The sequence below is a fragment of the Emys orbicularis genome, chromosome 11 (assembly GCF_028017835.1).
Source record: "Emys orbicularis isolate rEmyOrb1 chromosome 11, rEmyOrb1.hap1, whole genome shotgun sequence".
Lineage (NCBI taxonomy): Eukaryota > Metazoa > Chordata > Testudines > Emydidae > Emys > Emys orbicularis.
The window spans coordinates 12526084-12547685 of NC_088693.1; the positions used below are offsets into that span (position 1 = coordinate 12526084).

General features: G+C 44.5%; 1 protein-coding gene across 1 annotated transcript in view; it reads right to left on the bottom strand.

Annotated features, from left to right (window-relative positions):
* Positions 1–18802, bottom strand: part of ITGB5 (integrin subunit beta 5) — a 102869-nt gene extending 84067 nt beyond the window's left edge. Inside the window, exons 1-3 of the mRNA XM_065413110.1 lie at positions 18724–18802; positions 12229–12314; positions 2221–2425 (exon numbers count right to left, since the gene is read on the bottom strand). Coding sequence (XP_065269182.1) covers positions 2221–2425; positions 12229–12314; positions 18724–18802 — 370 coding nt within the window. The remainder of the gene's footprint in view (positions 1–2220; positions 2426–12228; positions 12315–18723) is intronic.
* Positions 18803–21602: the final 2800 nt, after the last annotated feature.

Sequence of the window (21602 nt, forward strand, 5' to 3'; positions counted from 1 at the left end):
GTAGGGAGGGTCTTGGGGAGTCAGGGTTTGATACCAATGCTTTGCTGATACAGTGTTTTCTGCCAGCAATTGAGTCAGGAAACTCTTTAGCATAAACGAATTAGAGCTGGTCTTTTGCGGCAGTAAATCTATTTGGTATACAGCACTAAGTCCCAGAAACCATCTGCATGGCGATTCCTTGCCAGCAGCAATTCCGTGCATGCCTGTGATTTGTCTACTATAGTATCAGCGCTCTCTCTCGCGCGCTCTCTCTCTCTCTCTCTCAAGAGCAGACCATGGCTTTGTCTACACTGCCAACTGAATGACAAAACTTTTGTTGTTCACAGGTGCTTTAAAAAGCCCCCCCGCCCCCCCCAAAGACAAAAGTTTTGCAGTGGCAAGTGGCAGTGTAAACGGCCCGCTCGTTGTCGGCAGAGCACTCTCCTGTGGACAACGCGAACCCCGCTCGTAGGGGGTGGAAGTATTTTGTCGGCAAAAGTGCCGACAAACCGCATTTACACTGCCCGACTTTTAGCGACACGGCCATGTTGCTAAAAGCTATGTAGTGTAGACAAAGCCCACGCTTCCCTCCCTACTCCTGGGCTGCTTAGTCTTTATCACTGTAGCCAAAAGAGTGATTGGAGGGGCTCTGTCCTGGGATGGAAGAGAGGGGTTTGATCTGCATTTTCAGAAGCATCCACTAATTTTGGGTGCCCAATTTAAAACAGTATTGGCCTTGAGACTGCTGCTGCTTTGCAGAATAAGGTACTTTCCAATGTCAAAAGAACGAGGAGTACCTGTGGCACCTTAGAGACTAACATATTTATTTGGGCATAAGCTTTCGTGGGCCAAAACCCACTTCATCCGATGAAGTGGGTTTTAGCCCATCCGATGAAGTGGGTTTTAGCCCACGAAAGCTTATGCCCAAATAAATTTGTTAGTCTCTAAGGTGCCACAGGTACTCCTCATTCTTTTTGCTGATACAGACTAACACGGCTACCACTCTGAAACCTTTCCAGTGTAAGTGGCCCTAAGAGAGCACTGCATTGATTCATGTTGGGAAGATTTTATTCAGAACCATAAGGGCTAGAATATTTGTAAAGTTAAAGCTTGCATCGTGCAGAAACTGATGGAAGCCCTAGAGCAGCATTGGTACTGGAAGCCACCAAGTACCAGCTCAATCTTCCCCCTCTTCATGGGAAAAGAAGATATACTTCATCTTTATCTGGAGCAAAACCACCAATCCCAGACTCACACCACACACACTTTCTTTTTATGAATCAAGCTTTTATATTTGCTTTTAGTTTTGCTATAAAGGGTCTTTTTTGTCTTACATACCAAATGCCAAATATTTTTGTAAGAATGCTGAACCCACACTACAGCTTTTTTTCCTTCGCAAGAAACTTTAGATAACAAACATGCTTCCATGGCTCAGTACCGGCTCTTTCAATTATAAATGCTTTGCTTTTTAATTGGAAGTTTGAGGGGAACGGATGGCTTAGGGTCACAAGTTCAAACCTCCTATGTCAGTAACAGCCAAAGCCCCAATCTTGCAATTTGTGTTTTTCTGGGTCTTTCACACAGCAACAAGGAACAGATAAGCATTTTTAAAATTTGTTTAATTAGAACATTATGACTGTAAACCACAACAATTGTCAGGCTGGGGATTACGTGTAGGATCTGAGGCCATTTTTAACTCTCTATTTTTAATTGACTAATTTTGAAGTTGAGAATGTCCCTTTACGTACTTATAAAGGATTAAGACTAATACTTATAGGGTTTGATAAAGAATTAACTGATCTGGAGGTCAACATAACACCCTCTCGAGTGAGCAGAAATACTGAGGCCCTTACTCCACAATGCACAGATGGACTGAAGTCAATAGGACTGCGTGGGTTTAGCAGTTTACCTTTGTGTTGTAAGTTACAGGATCAGGGCCTGACATCTCAGATCTACTCAGAATTTCACACACACACACACACACACACACACACACACAGGGCTGGCGCAACCCATTAGGCGACCTAGGCGGTCGCCTAGGAAGCTAGAATTTGGGGGACGGCGACCGCGGCGGTATTTCGGAGGCGGGACCTTCCGCTGCCTCTGTGGGGGGCGGCATTTCGGGGCGGGACCTTCCGCCGCCTAGGGCGGCAGAAAAGCTGGCGGTGCTCCTGCACACACACACACACCCCTCAAATATCTTCTAATCCAGAAGAAAGGTCAGCATCACTGTTAACTCACCAGGCCGCAGATTCAACGAGATCTTCTGAGGCATTATTTGTGTAACATCCGAAAGGGTCAAGCTAGAGCCCTTGCTACTTAGAGGAAGATTCTCCACTATGTTAATGCTGCTTTTGGGAGTCTCAAGTTCCCCTGCACAGCCATTCGTAATCAGGTTTTCTACGAAGTCGCACCTCGATGTGATGAATTTTGTGCTGCCAAATTCCTAGGAGTTGGAGAAGGAACAAAAGGGGAAAAAAATCAATTCCGCAATTGGAGCCTTGTTTTGACATGCAACGATCTGCAGCAAGAGGGAGGTGAGAGGAAGAGGACAGTGTCATCTATATTGGCTGCACCACCAATGCATCCAGGACCTAGAGGGACTGAACCTTTCAGATCAAAGTACTGCAACAGTGAGAATGCAGGGGGGATATGGGAGAGGACAATCCTTCAGAAATGTTGTGAAAGCTGGAGTGTATGCTGATAACTAGGGCTCCATATCTATCGCAGAAGTCACCGTGAGAAAGACAAGCTTTCAAGTCTCACAGAGCTCTTCTTCAAGTCTGGGAAATGTACTGCCAGGATCACAGTAAAATGCAAGGTGGAACAGATTAGCATAAATAGTTAGCACATATTGTAAGGGACCATTCAAGGTAGAGTTGCCTGTTAACATCTCTGCAGTCTTAGGACAAAAAGAGGGGGTTAGTGGGTTACAGATTGTCGTAATAAGCCATAAATTTTGTCTCTCTAATATCCGGGGACTGACACAGCTACAACACTGCATACAACAATGGAAGATATCGAATTTAGCCATCTGCAATGGAAACTCCACAACATGAAGAAAAAAGAAGAAAAACTTAACAGCAACATATGCTTCCGGAGCAAATGCAAGAAACAAAACATCATCCCTCGCCATCTATAACTCTCTGACCACTACACACAACTCCACATAGGCTGAACATCTCTGCACAGACACTAAAAATCATGGCCTGAACAGAGACACTGGATTTTTGGCTTATAACAACAATTGGTAAACCTCTTTTTTGTCCTATGACTGCAGAGGTGTTAACAGGCCACTCTATCTTGAATGGTCCCTTAACAATATCGCGGTGATGCTGGGAGTACCTTTCCAAGACTTGAGGAAGAGTTGTGTGTGGCTAGAAGGCTTGTCTCTCTCAGCAACAGAAGTTGGTCCAATAAAAGATATTACCTCACCCACCTTGTCTCTCTAATACAAGGAAGAGTGAGGAGAGATTCTGGGATCGCTGGGAGGGAGTGGGAGCAGAATTAGGTGGGAATGGAATGTTTTAAAGGGGAAGGGGAGAAATAAGCTGTATATGTTGAGGAAGATGTTAAAACCTAATATGGGCTTGTAGATAAATGGACTCAACCTCCAACTTGCCCTCATGTATATCTGGCAATTAATGTTGAACCAAACTACAGCAAATGTGTATCCTATTGTACATGGACGGAAGCGTGCTGGGGTGTAGGCCACAACTGAGAACAGTCATTTGTTGCCCCAGAGCAAGATATAGTCAGAGGGAGTTTACCAACTGCATTGAGATGGCCCTCAGCCCTAGCAACAAAGAAACTTAATCCAAACACACAGCATTCCCTGGGGGCAGTGGCTTTGTAACATCCAGGCACATAAAGAGGCTAAATATTTTTCTAAAAGGAAGGAGGCTCTGCTGACTAAAGCCCCCTCTGGGAGTCAGGAGACCCAGGGCCTGATTCTTGATCTCATTTACACTGGCTTTACACTCGCACAGCCCCATGGATTTCAGTGGTGTTGCTCCTGACTTAGCTGAGACCAGAATCAGGCCCCGGGGTTCTACTGCCAGTTTTGCTACAGTCTGCCTCTGTGATCACAACCTCTCTATGCCTCCAAATTCCCATCTGGAAAATGGGAATAATATGTTATTAATCATGTTTATTACCGTAGTGCCTAGGGACCAAGCAAGATCAGGGCCCCAGTGTGCTAGGCACTGTACAAACTCAGAGGAGCAGATAGCCCCTGCCTCTAAGAACTTACAGTATCAACTGCCAGATTGTGCAACCCTTACTCACACTGGCAGGCACTTACTCAAGCAAGTAGTCTCCCTGAAATCAATGGAACTAGTTGAATGAGTAAGTTCACCGGGGGAGCACGGGCTCCACAGTCTAGACTATAGTGTTTATAAAACATTTTGCAGAGGTGTCAGCTCTTTGAGGCAGGGAATGTGTTTGTACAGCTCCTAGCACAATAGGGTCCTGTCCATGACCAGCACCTCTAGGTGCTACTACAATACAAATAATAATCATTTGAAAACCAATCAGGGAAGGCACTACGGAAATGTGAAGTACTATAACAATCCTGATTGTATCAGAGAAATTTCCTGCGGCCTACGCGCTATAGTTGACATTGACCTGGCTGGGTGGCTTTATTTGCGTTGGTTGCCCACCAGCATGTTAGAAAAAGCGCTATCACTGCACTAAAGTAACCTACACAGGAGCAACAGAAAGTTTCAACCACTCGCATAGCCGTGCATGATTATCCCTAAAGGACTAATACTGGGCAAAGCTTTTGTAACAGAAACTCCAAACCAGGTGACATTTGGGGTTCATCACTAACCTGAAATGCAGGCCGACCTTGATCCAAAGCCCATGAATATTAACAGTAAGGCTAGGGCTACTCAAGAGATCCTATAGCCGTGCAGCTGCACCAAGGGAGAGAACTGTCCCATCGGCTTAATTACTCCAGCCTCCTCTCCGAGCAGCAGGAGCTATGTTGGCGGGAGAAGTTCTCTTGTCGACATAGCGCTGTCCACACCGGTGCTTAAATCGGCATAAATTATATCGCTTCAGGGTGGCTAATTCTCACTACTGTTGACTTAAGCTGTAGTGAAGCCATAGACAAAGACTCTCACTGACTTCAATGAGCTTTGCATCTGGCTGTGGGGGTGGCGCTTGGGGCGGGGGCAGCATGAGGAGCCCTCTGGCTGCCCCTACGTGTAGGAGCCAGAGGGGGGACATGTCAGCTGCTTCCCGGGAGCCCCACGGTGCGGAGGCTAGCAGGGAGCCTAACAGCCCCACTGCGTGGCTCCGCCAACCGGACAGTGAATGGCTGGGTCAGCAGTGCTGACCGGAGCCACCAGGATCCCTTTTCAACTGGGTGTTCCGGTTGAAAACTGGACACCTGATCACTCTAATATTGAGTAGTTTTGATTCATCTACAAATTTTGCCACCTCACTGTTTACCCCTTTTTCCAGATCATTTATGAATACGTTGAATTGGTCCCAGTACAGACCCCTGCAGGGGGACACCACTATTTACCTCTCTCCATTCTGAAAACTGACCATTTATTCCTACTCTTTGTCTCCTATCTTTTAACCGGTTACAAATCCAGGAGAGGACCTTCCTTTTTATCCCATGACAGCTTACTTTCCTTAAGAGCCTTTGGTGAGGGACCTTGTCAAAGGCTTTCTGAAAATCTAAGTCAGGGGTAGGCAACCTGCGGCACGCGAGCTGATTTTGAGTGGCACACACACTGCCCGGGTCCTGGCCACCGGTCTGGGGGCTCTGCATTTTAATTTAATTTTAAATGAAGCTTCTTAAACATTTTAAAAACCTTATTTATTTTACATACAACAATAGTTTAGTTATATATTATAGACTTATAGAAAGAGACTTTCTAAAAACATTAAAATGTATTACTGGCACACAAAACCTTAAAATAGAGCGAATAAATGAAGACTCGGCACACCACTTCTGAAAGGTTGCCGACCCCTGATCTAAGTACATTATATCCACTGGATGCCCCTTGTCCACATGCTTGTTGACCTCCTCAAAGAATTCTAGTAGATTGGCGAGGCATGATTTCCCTTTACAAAAACCATGTTGACTCTTCCCCAACAAATTATGTTCATCTATGTGTCTGACAATTTTGTTCTTTACTGTAGTTTCAACCAGTTTGCCTGGTACTGAAATCAGGTTTACCGGCAATAGGTATGCTAATCTGCACACACACTTAATTAACTACAGAAGCAACATTGCAAGTTACCCCTACCATGGCATCAGTGACTTACTATCAGCAAACATCTATTTACACCTCCCTGTGGCATAACAGAAACACTTCGGAGAGTTTCCAGTGTACAGTGACCATGTGTGAAAGGAAAGGAGTATGTGGACTTCATCTGGGACAGCTAAGGTCTCCGGAATGATTGATGCATGCTTACATAGGCTCTGGCCCGCTACCCGTTGGCAGACACATGCAAAGGAGCAGAATACCACACACCAGCCTCAATACAAGATCAGCAGGTTTTAGCTCATTCATGCAGTGGTTTTTGAAGCTTTATCAATTTGCTGCACCTGGGTTTCTCTGTGGAATCTACAGAATGTCAAGTAGCAACTTCCCATGTTTCTTTTTCAGACATTTCTGTCCCTTCGCACTCATCCCACCCTAGTTTGCCTACTTCCTAGGATGTTTGGCACTAAATCAAAGAATTAAAAAAAAAAAAATCAAGCTGATGTGCAGATGTTTTATTTATGTTATGAAATTATAAAATCTATAGTATCTCACTGATCTACCTCATACCTTGCAGGAGCAATGAACAAACAGTCCATCAGGAAACAAAACAAAAAAGAGTCACTAAATTATCTCACTCCTACACCATCAATAAAGCGCCATGTGCACTTTTGGCACCAGATCCATAACAAACACTAAAGCCAAGTCTTCAATGACAGACAAGGGAGATGCTCCCAAAGATTATACGGGAAGAAGCAGGAGGAGGAAGGGAAAGAGAAGAGGATACTATACAGGCCACAATAGTTTATAAGCAATAAAAGAAAAACAGAACCTAGGGATGAACTGAAACCAAGCTCCCTGACCCAAACTTTACGACAGCTGAGCTTCAGACCCAGACTTTGCAGCTTGCTCCCATTTGTAAATTGACATAGAAACACCCAAATAAGCACCATGTATGTAAGAATACGAATGCAATCTTGCCAATAAGTTGCCTGTCTGCCTATCCTACAAAGAAACCCATTAAATATCCACCAGAGGTTAGTAACCAAACATGTTGTTTGTTCTAGAGCAAAGCTAATCTGGCTAGAAAGTGCCTGTAGTGTTTAGATGCTGCATGTGATTATTAGAACTGGGAGCACTGGCTGTTGGGAGTCTGAAAGGACAGGAAACAGGAAGGAGGGGGGAGGAGTTGAGGAGGCTGGGAGAGTTACAGAGTGTGCAGCTGCAACTTGGAAAAGAGATTTCCACTGTAAATAAAGTTCTGTTGAAGTTTGTTAATACCTTGCCTGGTTGATACAACATTTTGGCGACGAGGATGGATCTTCTGCCTCTGAACCCACCTGCACCCTTTCTGCAAAGCCCAGGTGAGCCTCCAATTGCTTTTACTGTCTGGAACCATATGTTTGAGACTTATCTGCTTGCAATAAGTGCTACAGAGATTTCTGAAGTAAGAAAGCGTGCTCTGCTAATCCACTGCCTTGGAGCAGAAGGGCAGCGTATATTTTACACTTTTCCCCTTGCAGATGATAAAGATGAGACTGCACTCACTGCATTAAAGAACTTTTTTGTGCCAAAAGTGAATGTAGTAGCTAATCGCTACAGATTTCGCCAGTGTGAGCAGAAACCAGGGGAGACTATAATGCAGTATATTGCTTCCCTGAGGAGTCTGATTGTAACTTGTGACTTTGGGAATATGGCAGATGACTCCTTCAGAGAAGCACACCTACCAAACTTCTTTGAAAAATACAATAGTTTGCCAAGTCCTCAAGAAGCCAGCACTCAACCCTGATGTCTTCTGGTTGGATGGGGGAAAACGCTTTGAAGAAGTAGCCAATAGACTATTCCCACCTTCCTATGAAAGTGTACAGCCCCCATGCAAAGTGGTCACGTTTGACTCCTCACTAAACTTGGATAACCAGTGTCTAAAAATGCCTTCTTTCATCTCCAGGTTGCTAGGAAACTTTTCTCCCTCTTCCCAGAAGAGGCCTGGCCACAGTGATCTGTGCATTTCTCACCTCTAGGCAGAATCACTGTAATTCACTTAATCTGAAACTGAATGTGAAGACAGGCTCCAGTTAGTACAGAACGCATATGCCCACTTCCTCCATGGCTTAGTGCCCCAGAAGCACATCAGGCCCATGCTCAAATCCTTCCAATGGCTTCCGGTCAGTTTCAGGTGTCAGTTTAAAGCCTTGTTCCTAATTTCAAAGCAATTAATGCAGGGGTTCTCAAACTCAGGGTCAGCCTGCTGTCAGCCTCTACCCCAAACCCCACTTTGCCTCCAGCATTTATAATAGTGTTAAATACAGAAAAAAGTGTTTTTAATTTATAAGGGGGGTCGCACTCAGAGGCTTGCTGTGTGAAAGGGGTCACCGGTACAAAAGTTTGAGAACCACTGAATTAATGGATCAAGACCCCAGCTACACTAGAGACTGAATTTCAGTCTATGAATGGCTGACACAGCTATGCTCCTTGGGACAAAGCAGATCACAAAACCTGGGATAAAGCACATGGGAGCAAAGCATTCTCAGTTGAGAGAAGATCTGGCTATGGAGAAAATTTGCAGAGGAGATCAGATGAATCCAAAGCCTGTCTGTCTTCAGGGAATGATGTACTACCTCCCTCTTTAAAAAGCAGCAAAATGGCAATCACAACATTGGCAGCCCGATCTATCCTCCCAGCCCACCATCTCCAAAAACACCCAACCACCATGTAACAAACAAAGCAACCAATCAAAACAAAAACCAAAACTACTCCAAGCAGTGTTATTAGCTCAAATAGGGAAGAGAGCCAGAGATTCCATGAAGTCTGCTAGGCACTTGGCTATTGATTTCACATGGAAGGCACTCAGATACTATGGAGCTGGGCAGTGGTGTAAAACCCTAAGGCCACGTCTACACTACAGGGATTCTACCAGCATAGCCACGGCGCCACAGGTATGCCAGCATAACCGTGTAGCATAGATGCAGCCTACACTGACAGAAGGGGTTTTTCTGTTGGTGTAGGAACACCACCTCCCCGAACGAGGGTAGCTAAGTCAATGCAAGCATTCTTCCATCAGCCTAGCTGCGTCTACACCAGGGGCTAGGTTGCCACAGCTGTGTCACTCAGGGGTGTGGATTTTTCACATCTCTGAGCAATGTAGCTACGTCGACCTACATTTTAATTGTAGACGAGGCCTAAGACAGGGAGAACTCACATTGGGCAATGAACTGGAATTGCTTGCTGGGAGCCCCTCAGTACACACACTGAAGCAAAATGTCTTTAAAGTGCACAATCACAACGAAAGGAGGTAGGATCCAAACTGTTAATCAGATTTAAAAGAGTCCCTTGTTCCATCTTGTCACATAAGAAGAGGGAAAAGGTTATTACAGCACTTTCAATGATCTAACCGCAAGCCAGCAGCTGCATGCAGGGAAAGTTCAGCTAGAGCCAGCTGTGTGATAGTTCTCATCAGAGCCAACACCCTGAACATGCAGTTCTGCTCTGAAAAGGGACTGTCAAAATAGCATCATTGGCTTCCATGTTTATTGGGTCTTAGTGATTGCTGTTCTGACTGGGCTAACACAATACCACAGAGTAATTAAAACACCAAAAGCTATCCATTTCTGAGGGCTCTTTTTCAATACTGGAGTTCATTAAGTTAGTACTATATACATAAATATTTCATGGTTTTTAGGAGCTGACACCAGTGAACCATAAAGATCACTGGTCAGAAAATTATTTGGGAGAGTACAAACTGAGCAGGGAGAGGGATAGCTCAGTGGTTTGAGCATTGGCCTGCTAAACCCAGGGTTGTGAGTTCAATCCTTGAGGGGGCCACTCAGGGATCTAGGGCAAAATCAGTACTTGGTCCTGCTAGTGAAGGCAGGGGGCTGGACTCAAATGACCTTTCAAGGTCCCGTCCAGTTCTATGAGATGGGTATATCTCCATATATTATTATACTGATACCATTTTAACACCCAAATTACTTACATTTTGTAAAAACATCCATCTACAAAATTTAAACTCATGGAGGTATTTCCCGTGTCTAAAGTTCCAATGGAACCATATTTGGTTTAAAACTTGCATTCCCTGGCAGAATAACACTACAATGCTTGGGCTGTAAATGCTAATTAATGAAAATATGAAAGTGAGATTATCTAGAAATCCACGATCAGAAAATATAACTGATTAGACTACTGTGTTTTCATTGTTCGAGTTGAAGAGAAATAGATAAAAGTGACATGCAAACCAAGAACGTTTTTAGATTTTCAGAATTAATAATCCAAGGTGGCATTTATAATACAGTTAAAAACACTGTCTTTTAGAAATACATGGTTCTTAACTGGCCAGTTTATTATTTCATTATTATGATTGGTATGTGCAAAGAAAGGCTTGAAATGGATATTTAAATAGCTGACCCAACCTAGATCTAAGAATGTATTTCTCTCTTGTAAATAGATTTCTTTCCACTTTTTGCCCCACATTCCATTTAGAAATCATTAAAAAAAAAAAATTTTTTTTTTAAATCTATGGCTTGCTATGCAACATCACAACACTAGTGCCAAAAACTGACCTACAATTAACAGTCACGACGGCTACCAGACAAACATTTGCATTGGCAGAATTGTTCAAAAATTGCCTTTCTATGCCAAGAAAAAAAGCCTATTGGATACCCACAGCTTAATAGACAACATTCCTGTATTCTAAAATCACCACCACCGATTACTTGGCTGAAATAGTTTCTTGCAGCTGTATACAAGATGTCTCAAAAGCAGAGGCTTTTGCTGCATTCCTTCTCCCTATACACACTCTTTTGCAACGGCATGAAAACTATTACGATTTTAGGTAACACGGTAATACAGTCTTAACAGCACAATTTAGGATACTACATAAGTAATAATTTAAGGCTATCATTTTATTAGGTAGGGTATATATTATAAACAGACACTGTAAATCTGGACACAAGACAGTGTGGTGGTACATTTTTATGGGCTACACTGCCAGTTTGCAATCTGTCCTGTGAAAAGGGCAGCACATAGCTGCAGTGCCCCAGGAACAGATCATGCAGGGAATTGCCACAATTCTCTCCCTGATTCCACCCTTGCTCTGGGGGAAAAACAAGCCTATATTTAATGTAGATTACTTCCTCCTCCATGTTGGCTCAGTTATAGGGAACAGCACATGGCAAGGGTAGATCAAAGGCCCTCTCCCAGTCCCTGCCTGCCCACCTGCGTGGCAGAGGAGAGTAGCAGCCTAGCCATGACTGCTCTTCTCCCTGCTCTGTAACCTCTCCGAGCATTTAGCCTATACAAGGGTGTAAGGAAGTATAATCTTCCCTTATATTTCCAAACCCAGTCCCTAACCTTTGAGCACTCTGCAACCCTCCTCCATTTGGATACTATTTAAGGAAGAGATCCAATCATTTCTGCCCACACCGGAAGTTTGGAAGCTGAATATTCCCAGATCGGACCATCAGGTCCTGGCATTGTGCAAACATTATGAAAAGTATGGCCAAGTGCACAATCAGATTCTTTCCAGGCTTTGCAGAAATGGTAGCTAGTTTATAAAACATGAAGTCAAATGCCAGTGACTAGGGTCATTAGAATTCCAGTAAAACTGACTAAGGATGTGAAAATCGTACAACGTTCAGTGAAAAGGAATTCATATAGTGCAACATTCAGCAACACACAGTGGTCTGAAAATACGACGTATGGGATTAATTCAACAAAACATGCCGACCCAGCAAGGTTATTGCACTGAGCAAATGCTAGAGTGCAAGTATATTTAGGATGCATAAAAAGGGAAAAGCAGATCCACTTCTTGGTTTGTCAAAGAGCTTATAGACTATGTGTGTGTGACAGTCTAAACAGATGGGGCGTGGAGGAACTCCCCTTGTCTTTACCAATCTTTTTTGGTGGGGAATGGTTCTGGGAAGAGGCAAAGGAAAGGAAAGCCTGTCTCTCTGTTTTGCAGTAAGCAGTTTATATTGACCCACTAAACGCCCACAAGAGGAACAGAAAAGCAAGACCAAGTACATACCTCTTTGGAGCACCAAGCGCATTTTGGATGAATGAGCAGGCACTCTTCACAGGAAGTAGCACTTCCACTTGTGCAAATATTGAGACCTTCAGCAATAAAAAACAACAGAGAATGGGGTCATCTTACGGGTGAAATAGCTGGAAATTGGTAGCTTAGTGCTCATCGCAATACACTTTATGTAACAATTAATGTAAGATTAAACATTTCACAGGCCTTTGGAGCTTGAACCACTGAAAATTAGGACTCTAGTGATTTCCTTTCCTCCATGCTCAGATCAATTAATTTTGGAAGAGTTAGTCAATTGATCAATCCAATTAAATATTTCCAAGACTTCTGCTAGAACACAAGTCATTACTTTGATATTAATGTTGCTCCTTGCAAATCCTAGATAACATTGACTTTTAAAAACTGGCAAAACAAGTCATAGTAGGCTTTTTTTATTATTATTATTCCTTTTCATCTGAATGAACTAGTAGGGTAAAATATTAATACATCTGTTTCATCTTAAATTAGCCTTTAATTATCTCCTATCCCCACTTCCCACACGAGTGATTTACATAATTGAGTCACCTCCTTACTCTAAATTGCTTTAATTTATTAAGAGTCATTTCCATAGGATATCCAGGTTAAGCAGGACAGCTTGTTTATTTTGGGTAATGTCCAGTGCATCTTAGAATGGAACATGTTGCTCCACACTGTATGGTAATGCAGTGCTAATGCAAAACACACATTGACGCAGGCATACACAACTTGCAATGTTATCTGCACCCTTAAATTATTAGCGTCATACAGAGTAAAGACAACCAACAAGGTTTTATATGCAGAATCTAGTATGGAGGTTCTGATCACATTAAATTAGTGCTGAGTTGCCATCACTAGGGTTAAATCGTACTAAACATCAAAAGTATTAGGTTTGACTGCAACCGCTTACATTTAATGGTGTCTGTAGCTATGATGAAAATAACATTTGAAGCCACTGATGTCTCTATGCTCCAGTGTGCAGCTATTAACGTCAACTGTCGATAACTAATTAGACAAAATTCCAACAGAGGAGTCTATGTGGATGCTGCACAGTCTAAAAGGAAATGCCCAGGGCTTGAATTCTGAGCCTACTTATTTTTTCCACACTGAATGTCAATGAAAGCATTTCAGGCCTCGTGCTACAGTTCATCAATTTGCAGACAATTATATCCACAGACACTATTGCACTACGCATAAAGCTAGCGAAGGCTGAGCAGACTTGGTGATGTCTGGAAAAGGGCTGATTAAAGTTTTGCTCTTTAGGGGGAACTTTTTGTTGTAATGTCGGTGTATGAGGCCCAACTACTGCCTTCCTTGAATGCATTTATATTTAAAAATTGTAAATGTTGGATTTGGCTGTATGAGTCACTCAAGTTTGAGGGATGTATCGAAGAGGAAGGAAGTAGTGAATCAAGCTGGACAGCTGTATAAGGGCATGCCATGCTCTAGGTTAGAAGCTAGTAAAGGGTAAGTTATTCCATCACAATTTTGAAGTCATGATTGTGCCCTGACTGTTTATGTCAATGCCTCACACTGACAATTATCTATAACCCACAGGATGATTCATTTTAACTCACTCTCCCTAAATCAAGGGAGCTATGACCTGTATTTTTTCAATGGTTTTCATTCAAGGATACCATCTGGTTTTGTTTTCATTTAACATTAGGCTTATTATAATGTTATTTAATTGATTGCTTATTATATACACGCAATTTACTCCTTAAACCAAGCCCAATTTCTGGACTTTTCAAGAATTCAAAAAATGAAACAAAATATTGATTATAAAGCTTTCCCCACTCACAAGAAGCCTTGTAACAATGGGTTTTGTAGTCTAGCAAAACTGCTGTGTTTTATTTTCCTTATAAATGAATTCAGGGGATAAAGGAGGGGACTAGTTGGAGAGAAAACAAACTGTTATAGAAATTAGCATTCCTGTTGCAGGTACAACCAGCACCACTGCTCTAAATGCCCAAGATGGGTCTCTGATACTGGTTTTGAAAAGCCAAATCCCTCACTAACAATATTTTGTGAAGTTTACCAAGTAGTATGGTTAAGAGGACATTTCTAGAAGCCAACAGTGGCGGAGTTCTAATCCTGGCTTTCCCATTGACACTTAGACATCACTTGATCTTCTGTCTGGAAAATGAGGATAATGTTTACCTACCTTCTTTACAAAATATTGTAAATGAGTTATCCTCATTTACAGGTGGGACTGTGAGGATTTATGTATTAATAGAGTTTAAGGCCAGAAGCAACCACAAGATCATCTAATCTTAATGTTATTATTAAAACCAAGAGTTTCCCTTCATTGGGCCATTCCCACTCTGTACCATGGCTAATGCCTCCTCCGCAGCACCCTCCTCAAGTCACTCAGCAAGGTGCAGGGATCAGAGCTGGCCAGAGGCGACAATTCCATTTCATGGCAGCTTTTGAAGTTTCGACATTTGTTTTCGTTACGCACTAGAATAAAACCAAACCTTTCAAATGTTGCCGGAAAAAAAGGGATGTGTGTCACAATGGCCATTTTTGGATCAAAACCTGAGCTTTTTGATTTGGGTGGTGTGCATCACCCCGGCCTGGGAAACCCAGATTCAAGTCCCTGCTCTGCCCAAGTCACTGCTGAATTTTTCATCTCAAATTATGCTAAACCAGGTGGAGCAGAGACATGAACCTAGATTTCCTACATCCCAGGCCAGTGCCCTAACCACCAAGCTTTAGAGCAGGGGTGGGCAAACTTTTTAGCCCAAGGACCACATCTGGGAATAGAAATTGCATGGCGGGCCATGACTGCTCACAAAATTGGGGTTGGGGTGCAGGAGGGGGATCAGGGCTGGGGCAGGGAGTTGGGGTGCGGGAAGGGGTGCAGGCTCCAGCTGGGGGTGCAGGCTCTGGGGTGGGGCTGCAGATGAGGGGTTTGGGGTGCAGGAGGGTGCTCCAGGCTGGAATTGAGGGATTCAGAGGGCAGGAGGGGGATCAGGGCTGGGGCGTGGGGAGAGGCTCAGGGGTGCAGGCTCCGGGCAGCACTTACCTCGAGCGGCTCCCGGAAGCAGCGGCATGTCCCTTCTCCGGCTCCTATTTGGAGATGCGGCCAGGCAGTTCTGCACGCTGCCCCATCCACAGGCACCTGTCCCTTGCAGCTCGGCCATTGGAGCGTGTAGGAGTCGGAGCGGGGCCATGCGGCTGCTTCCAGGAGCCGCGTGCAGTGGCCCCCTACTCTGTGCCCCTGCTGGAGTGCCAGAGCGGGGCAAGCCCCAGACCCCGCTCCCCAGCGGGAACTCGAGGGCCAGCTTAAAACGGCTGGCGGGCCGTATCCGGCCCGCAGGCCATAGTTTGCCCACCCCTGCTTTAGAGTGTGAGTCTTAGGCGCGCTCTAACTCGATTTAAAATCAATACACCTCCACGTAACACATTTCAGCTTCATCAAAACAGCATACTTTGACAAAAAGGTTCGGACCAGCTCTAGCTGGGAAAGGAATCCACCCCTCCTAGGCCACAGATGTCCACAGCTGCTATCATGCCATCCTACTACAGTAGCCTCTGGCATAACCTAAGCTTGCATGCCACCAACCACAAGAGGCTGGAGGATCTGCACCCATTCTCCATATTGCTCTGCCCTATATCTAGTTCCACCCTGCTCAAGCACCCAGCAGGCTCTGAGTGGCTTCCTCAAATCATGCCCTTTCCTAGGCACAGCAGAACTGCACTGGTTCCAATGCAAGAGGGACCTCTTGCACCCAGGAGGATAACTCAGCTATGATCCCAAAATTCTGATGATGCAGCGTGAGCTACACCAGACAGCAACTTTGTGAGAGGTGCTCAGGGAGGCCACCAAACCTCCATGCAAATAGCTGTGACCTTATTTTAAACCAGTTCCGCCATAAAGCCCAATATAGCCAGCTCCTTAGTACATAACACATTTTATGTACCGGCTTGCCCGAAACAGAGATACATTCACTCTATATGCATCCGAAGAAGTGGGTTGTAGCCCATGAAAGCTTATGCTCTAATAAATTTGTTAGTCTCTAAGGTGCCACAAGTACTCCTGTTATAGTTAGCTCTGTATCCATGTAGTTAGGTGCGAGATTACATCCACCTTAATTAGGTAGGGGCTGAAACATCTATGTGGCCCACTGAAGTCAGTGGGAGTTATGAGTGCTCAGCATCTCTTAGGATTAGTCCCATCGGATGGAAGAAAATCTATGGTGAAAATCTGTTGAGTTTTACGGCCCCATGCCATAGCACTCTCCACAGGATGAAGAGCTTGTAAATGTAGCTAGTTAATAATGTAAACACAAAGGATAAATAAGTGAATAGTGGACTCAAAGCAGTTTATTGGTCTCCCTTTATAAGAGACCAGCACTACACTAATAAAGAGAGTGGCCATTTCCAGTATTATCAGAGCACAATCATAAATTGCTGCTGTTTTAATAGGTGTCCAGGAGCCATAAAAGCATCCCTGCTGAGGAGAACAATGACAGCTCTCTGGATTAAGTACATCCTTCACATTAGGGCTGAACCTGAGCCAGGAGCAATACAAGGAAAGGAGGCCTAGATATCAACAAATAATAAAATGAATGTTTTAGACTTTATGATTATTAATGCTGCCACTCTCCATCTAGATCACTGAAGACCTGTAACCCAAACACTCAGGGAGTCTAACCAATATTCCAGGGAGGAATATTTCTTCAGTTGAAGTTGATTATAATCAAACTTTATTCCCTTTTCATGCCAAGTAGAGAATGGCTTGAGTTGTAAAATCCAGACCCACAAAGTTTGTCAGTTCACATCCAGGGATGTGGTCTAGGCCACATTCAATAGCAAGTCTCTACCAACTCTGAACGTAAGGCATCGCATTAAAAAGAAAAACTTTGAAGTGGGGACCTTGGAGAATATCTATGAGCAAAAACGTGCCTGTTCTTTGTGCTAAGGAGCGAAATCCAAAATTGTTCAGAAACCAGTGGAAATCAAAGCTGAGCCCTTCGTACAAATGGTTCAAGTCAATATGACTGCTGGCTGGCTAGCTCTCTACTAGCCTCTCAGGGCACTTAGAGAAAGATAATCAGGCCTGTTCAGATAACAACTACTTCTTGTACTATCATTACAATTTTTGCTGTGCCTGGACACAGAGATCTGGTACTTTTGAGAAACAGCAAAAAGCAATAGTATATATGGAAACCTGGGCACATGCAATTCCAGGCTTAGCTGAAGACAACTAACTCAAGTGTGACTTCTTAAAAATACAGATGTTTTGAGTACCAAGGTAAATGTGGCTGTTATTTACCACTGTGATATTTGGCAAACATTTTGGAATATAAAACACAATCAAAACACAGGAAGAAAAATCAAGAGAACCTTTGGGCTGATTAACTGCTCTATTTAATTGGGACTAGCTGTTGATTTTCATGCTCTGCATTTTTAATTTTCAATTGTAATAATGATATGTAGTCTCTGGGGGGAAAAAATTATTTGGATTGCTAGTAAAAAGGGATACCTGTCCAAAAGCTCTTGAGCACCCTGACACCACTTACAAAAATAAAATTTAACAGCCTGTCCCCAAATATGATGGAGTTTGTTGTTGTCTGAAGCACATGTAGAATGAACTGGCGCTTTCATTGTTTGGCCTAAAATGAGGAGAACCAAGGACTGTAATATGATGCATGTGCGTGGACTTTGTGAGGTCTACTCCTTTCCTGATACGGATATCTCACTTCTGTAGGTGCGTCAGAGTCATTTCAGGCAGTATCATGAACCATATACCAGCTACTGCACTACATTCCGCCTTGAAACTAATTCAACTCCTTTATAAAGAGGCCCTTATAACCTGGCCAAACCCAGCATTAAAAACACCTCCTCACAACATGCACATTTTTCCTTGGTTCAGATGGGGGACCCTACCACAGAGACCTCTTTTGTGCTTCCGGATAAACAACCCCAATCATTGGTGGCTGCGCCTCAGTGGTGGGCAAAGTGAGCTCTGTGATATATAGTGCCTGTACAGAGCTTTGAGTCCAAAGGCCCTGTAGGAAACCTACAGGATCAAGGTTATGGAATAAAATAAAATTAAAAAAACAGGTTATTTATAACCTTGAAACCAGAAAGCGTTTCAAGGAGTCTTTGTGCTGGGGGGGCAGGATGGGGAGAGATCACCTGCCCCTCTAAGAGGGTAGGGAGGGGGGAGGGAAGAAATCCAGACCCTAGTTTGCCCCCAGAATTTGGAACATCAATGGGGCACTTCATCTGTCTTTAGCCGTTTCAGGGGAAGACCGCCCTCCTTAAGCACTTGGCAAGGGGATGCTTACCAGGAAGAAACCGACCCCGGCTAGTCACTTCCCCCCCTTCCCCGTCCAGCCCCAGAAAGCAACCACAGAGCTGACTGCTGGTTTTATTATTCCTGCAACGCAATCTTCGCGATCTCTACTCAAAACAACCGCCCAACTCCCGCCAGTTCGGGTGAGACTTGAAAAGCCAGCTTACCCCTGAGGTGGTGGAGCAGGGAGGAGAGGATGAAGAGGCAGGCGGCGCTGGGGGAAGAGAGCCCCCGTCTCCGGGGCATAGTGCCTGCAGCTGGAGGTGGAGTTGTGCTACAGCTGGGGGCGGCAGAGGAGCCCGCCGAGCTAGCAGCGGCCGCAGCTGCCTGGCCGGCGGGAGGCAGCGAGCCCGGGCTGCCGGGCGCGCATTACTGCCCCGGCGAACAGGTCACAGCGGCCGGCGCGAGGCGGGCCGGGCGCAGAGCATGCCCCGCGCCCCGGGGGACCATGCAGCGAGCCCTGCCGCGCCTCAGGGGATCCCCTCCCCTGCCATCAGCAGCGGGGCACCGGCCTGGAGTGCAGCGCCACGGGCTCAGAGAGTGCGTGGCGGGACCTCCCTGGTCGCAGCCAAGTTTCCCAAGCCTCGGATTAATCCCTTCATTTCTCCCTCGCTGGGTCTGCCCCACTCGCTCTGTCCCCTCCCTCCCTGGGCCTGGCTCCCGCTGTCCCCTCCCTCCCCGGGTCTGCCCCGCTCCCTCTGTCTGTCCCCTCCCCCTGGGTCCGTCTCCCTCCCTCCGTCCCCCCGTGCTCCAAGGTTCAGCCACTTTCTTCCCGCAGGAGGGTGCGAATAGGAAATCTCCGCCCAGCCTGTCCAGTGAGCACGCAGGGATCCTTAACACTTAACTGCCCGCTGGGGATTCCTCTCTCAAGTCAAACACACACATGCCGCAGACATCGCGCCAATAGACACACATAAACACCCCCCCACACACACACACACAGATATACCCGCTCCCAGACTCCACACAAACTGCTGACAGGCACACTCAATATACTCTTCACACACCCGGCACACAAATCCCATACTTCCCCCCGATACACTGCACGCACAAACCTTCGAACCACACACACACACACACACACCTCTCCAAGTGGGTATAGTTTTGTAACCTGTTCGTCGGCTTAGCAGAATTCACTTTTTATTTTTTCGTAAGTTCAATGGTTAACATCACTGTTTATTCTTAAGCATTTTCTATTTTTATCAATTTAAATGTTCAGAGTTGTGAGAAATTGGGGGAGGCGGGCTCAGCCAAGAAGGACGCCAGACAATCGTCATTTAATGACAGTATGTGCTGAGATTCAAAAATTAAAGTTTTATAACCATTTCAACATAAATTGTCAACATCAAAGGTAAAAATATACAAAGTTACAATACAAATATACAATATCCTTCAGTCAAACTGGTAAGTTTTCAAACCACATTTTTCTTTGTTTGGCTATCTGTAAATGTTTATCATCAATATAAGTATTTTTTCATCAGTTGTGTAGCACTGTGAAATCAACATTATCCAACATATACTAATAAAAACCTAGTTCTTTAAAGCCTGCCCATCCATTTGCTTACATTAATGTTTTGTAATACAGACATACTTAATGCATTTCTGGAAAAGAAAAGTAAAGAACAATCCAAATCAACTGAATTGCCTGGCCTCTGTTAACTCCAAATGGAAGAATTATTTAAATATCACTGATAATTCCCTTAATTTCCTCCCTGCCGTCTACAGTTTCAGAAGCAGGTTCCAAAAAACATATTTTCTATCCAATTGTTACAGAGTGAGAGAACCAACATTTCAGATCTAGAGGATGATTGTGGATTTATGAGGGCGTTTCAGTTGCTGTTTGGATTTACTCGTTTTTTCTGTTTTCATGGATTATAGCTCAGTTATGCAATATTAAAGGAAAATTCCAGTAATTAGTTATACTAGTTTAGGCTTGGATCCTGAAAAGCTTTACCACTCATGGTGCCTACATGTTTGCTGGATTGGGGCATTAGAGTTTGAGCCTAAGAGATACTGATCACACACATCTCTATTCCTAATATAATATTTACATTATTCACATACACAAAATAATATTAACTGTAATATTTGCTCTATTTCCATTAATTTTCATAGTTATTTTTTACAAATATGGCTAATTGTTTCAGTATTGTCATGGAACTGGTTTTAATTTAACTAATTATTTGTTATCTGTGTTCAAGCCCTCTGTTAGGAATTGTCACACACAAAAGTTGTGCCACTTTCACTATACCAATATTGTTAAAGCAGTACAATCCCCTTGAGCACAGTTATATCAGTATACATGTATAGCTTCTTCTCACGTGGAATGGGGAATAAGCAGTATTATCAACTCCGAAGGTTAAAAAACCATCAATCAGACCTCCAGCAATCATGGGATTGGCCCCAAATCATGGTGGTTTGGGTTTTGTTTCTTTAAGATTATACTGTATTTTTGGCCTGTCTTTTGATTTCTGTACTCCCCCCCGTCAACCCCTAGTCTGTGTGTGTGTGTGAGAGAGACAATTAGATTGCCAACACTCCCAATGCAGGAGCTTTTACCCCCACATCTGCCCAACCCCCTGCCAAGCAATCAGTTCTACCCCACAGCCCCCAATCAATTCTGCCCCCCTAGCCTCACCCCTGTTCCTCCTGCAGCTCCTGGACCTTCACCCCTTGTCCCAGACCAGAGTTGTGTGAGGATGCAACAGGGTTCTTTTCTCCCTCTTCCAGGCTGGGGGGAGGGGCAACTCCAGGGGTTCTTCACCCCCGTCTCTGCCCCTTCCCAGTATTATACAGCTGCCCTGAGCACCTGGGCACTTTCTGCTCCTAGTCCCTGCTCCCCCCTCCCCTTCTGTGAGAAAGGGGTCTGCTCCTGAGAATAGGGGGAGAGAGCTGTGCCCACTTCCGGCAGCAGCTCTGATTGGCTGCTTTCCCCCAGGAGGCAGAACTGGAAAAGCAGCTAATCAGAGGAGGGGCCACTCTCCCACTCCCCGAGCTGAAATTCTGAGGTGACTAGTTCTGAGTCATTTCTTTGCCAGACTAGTTC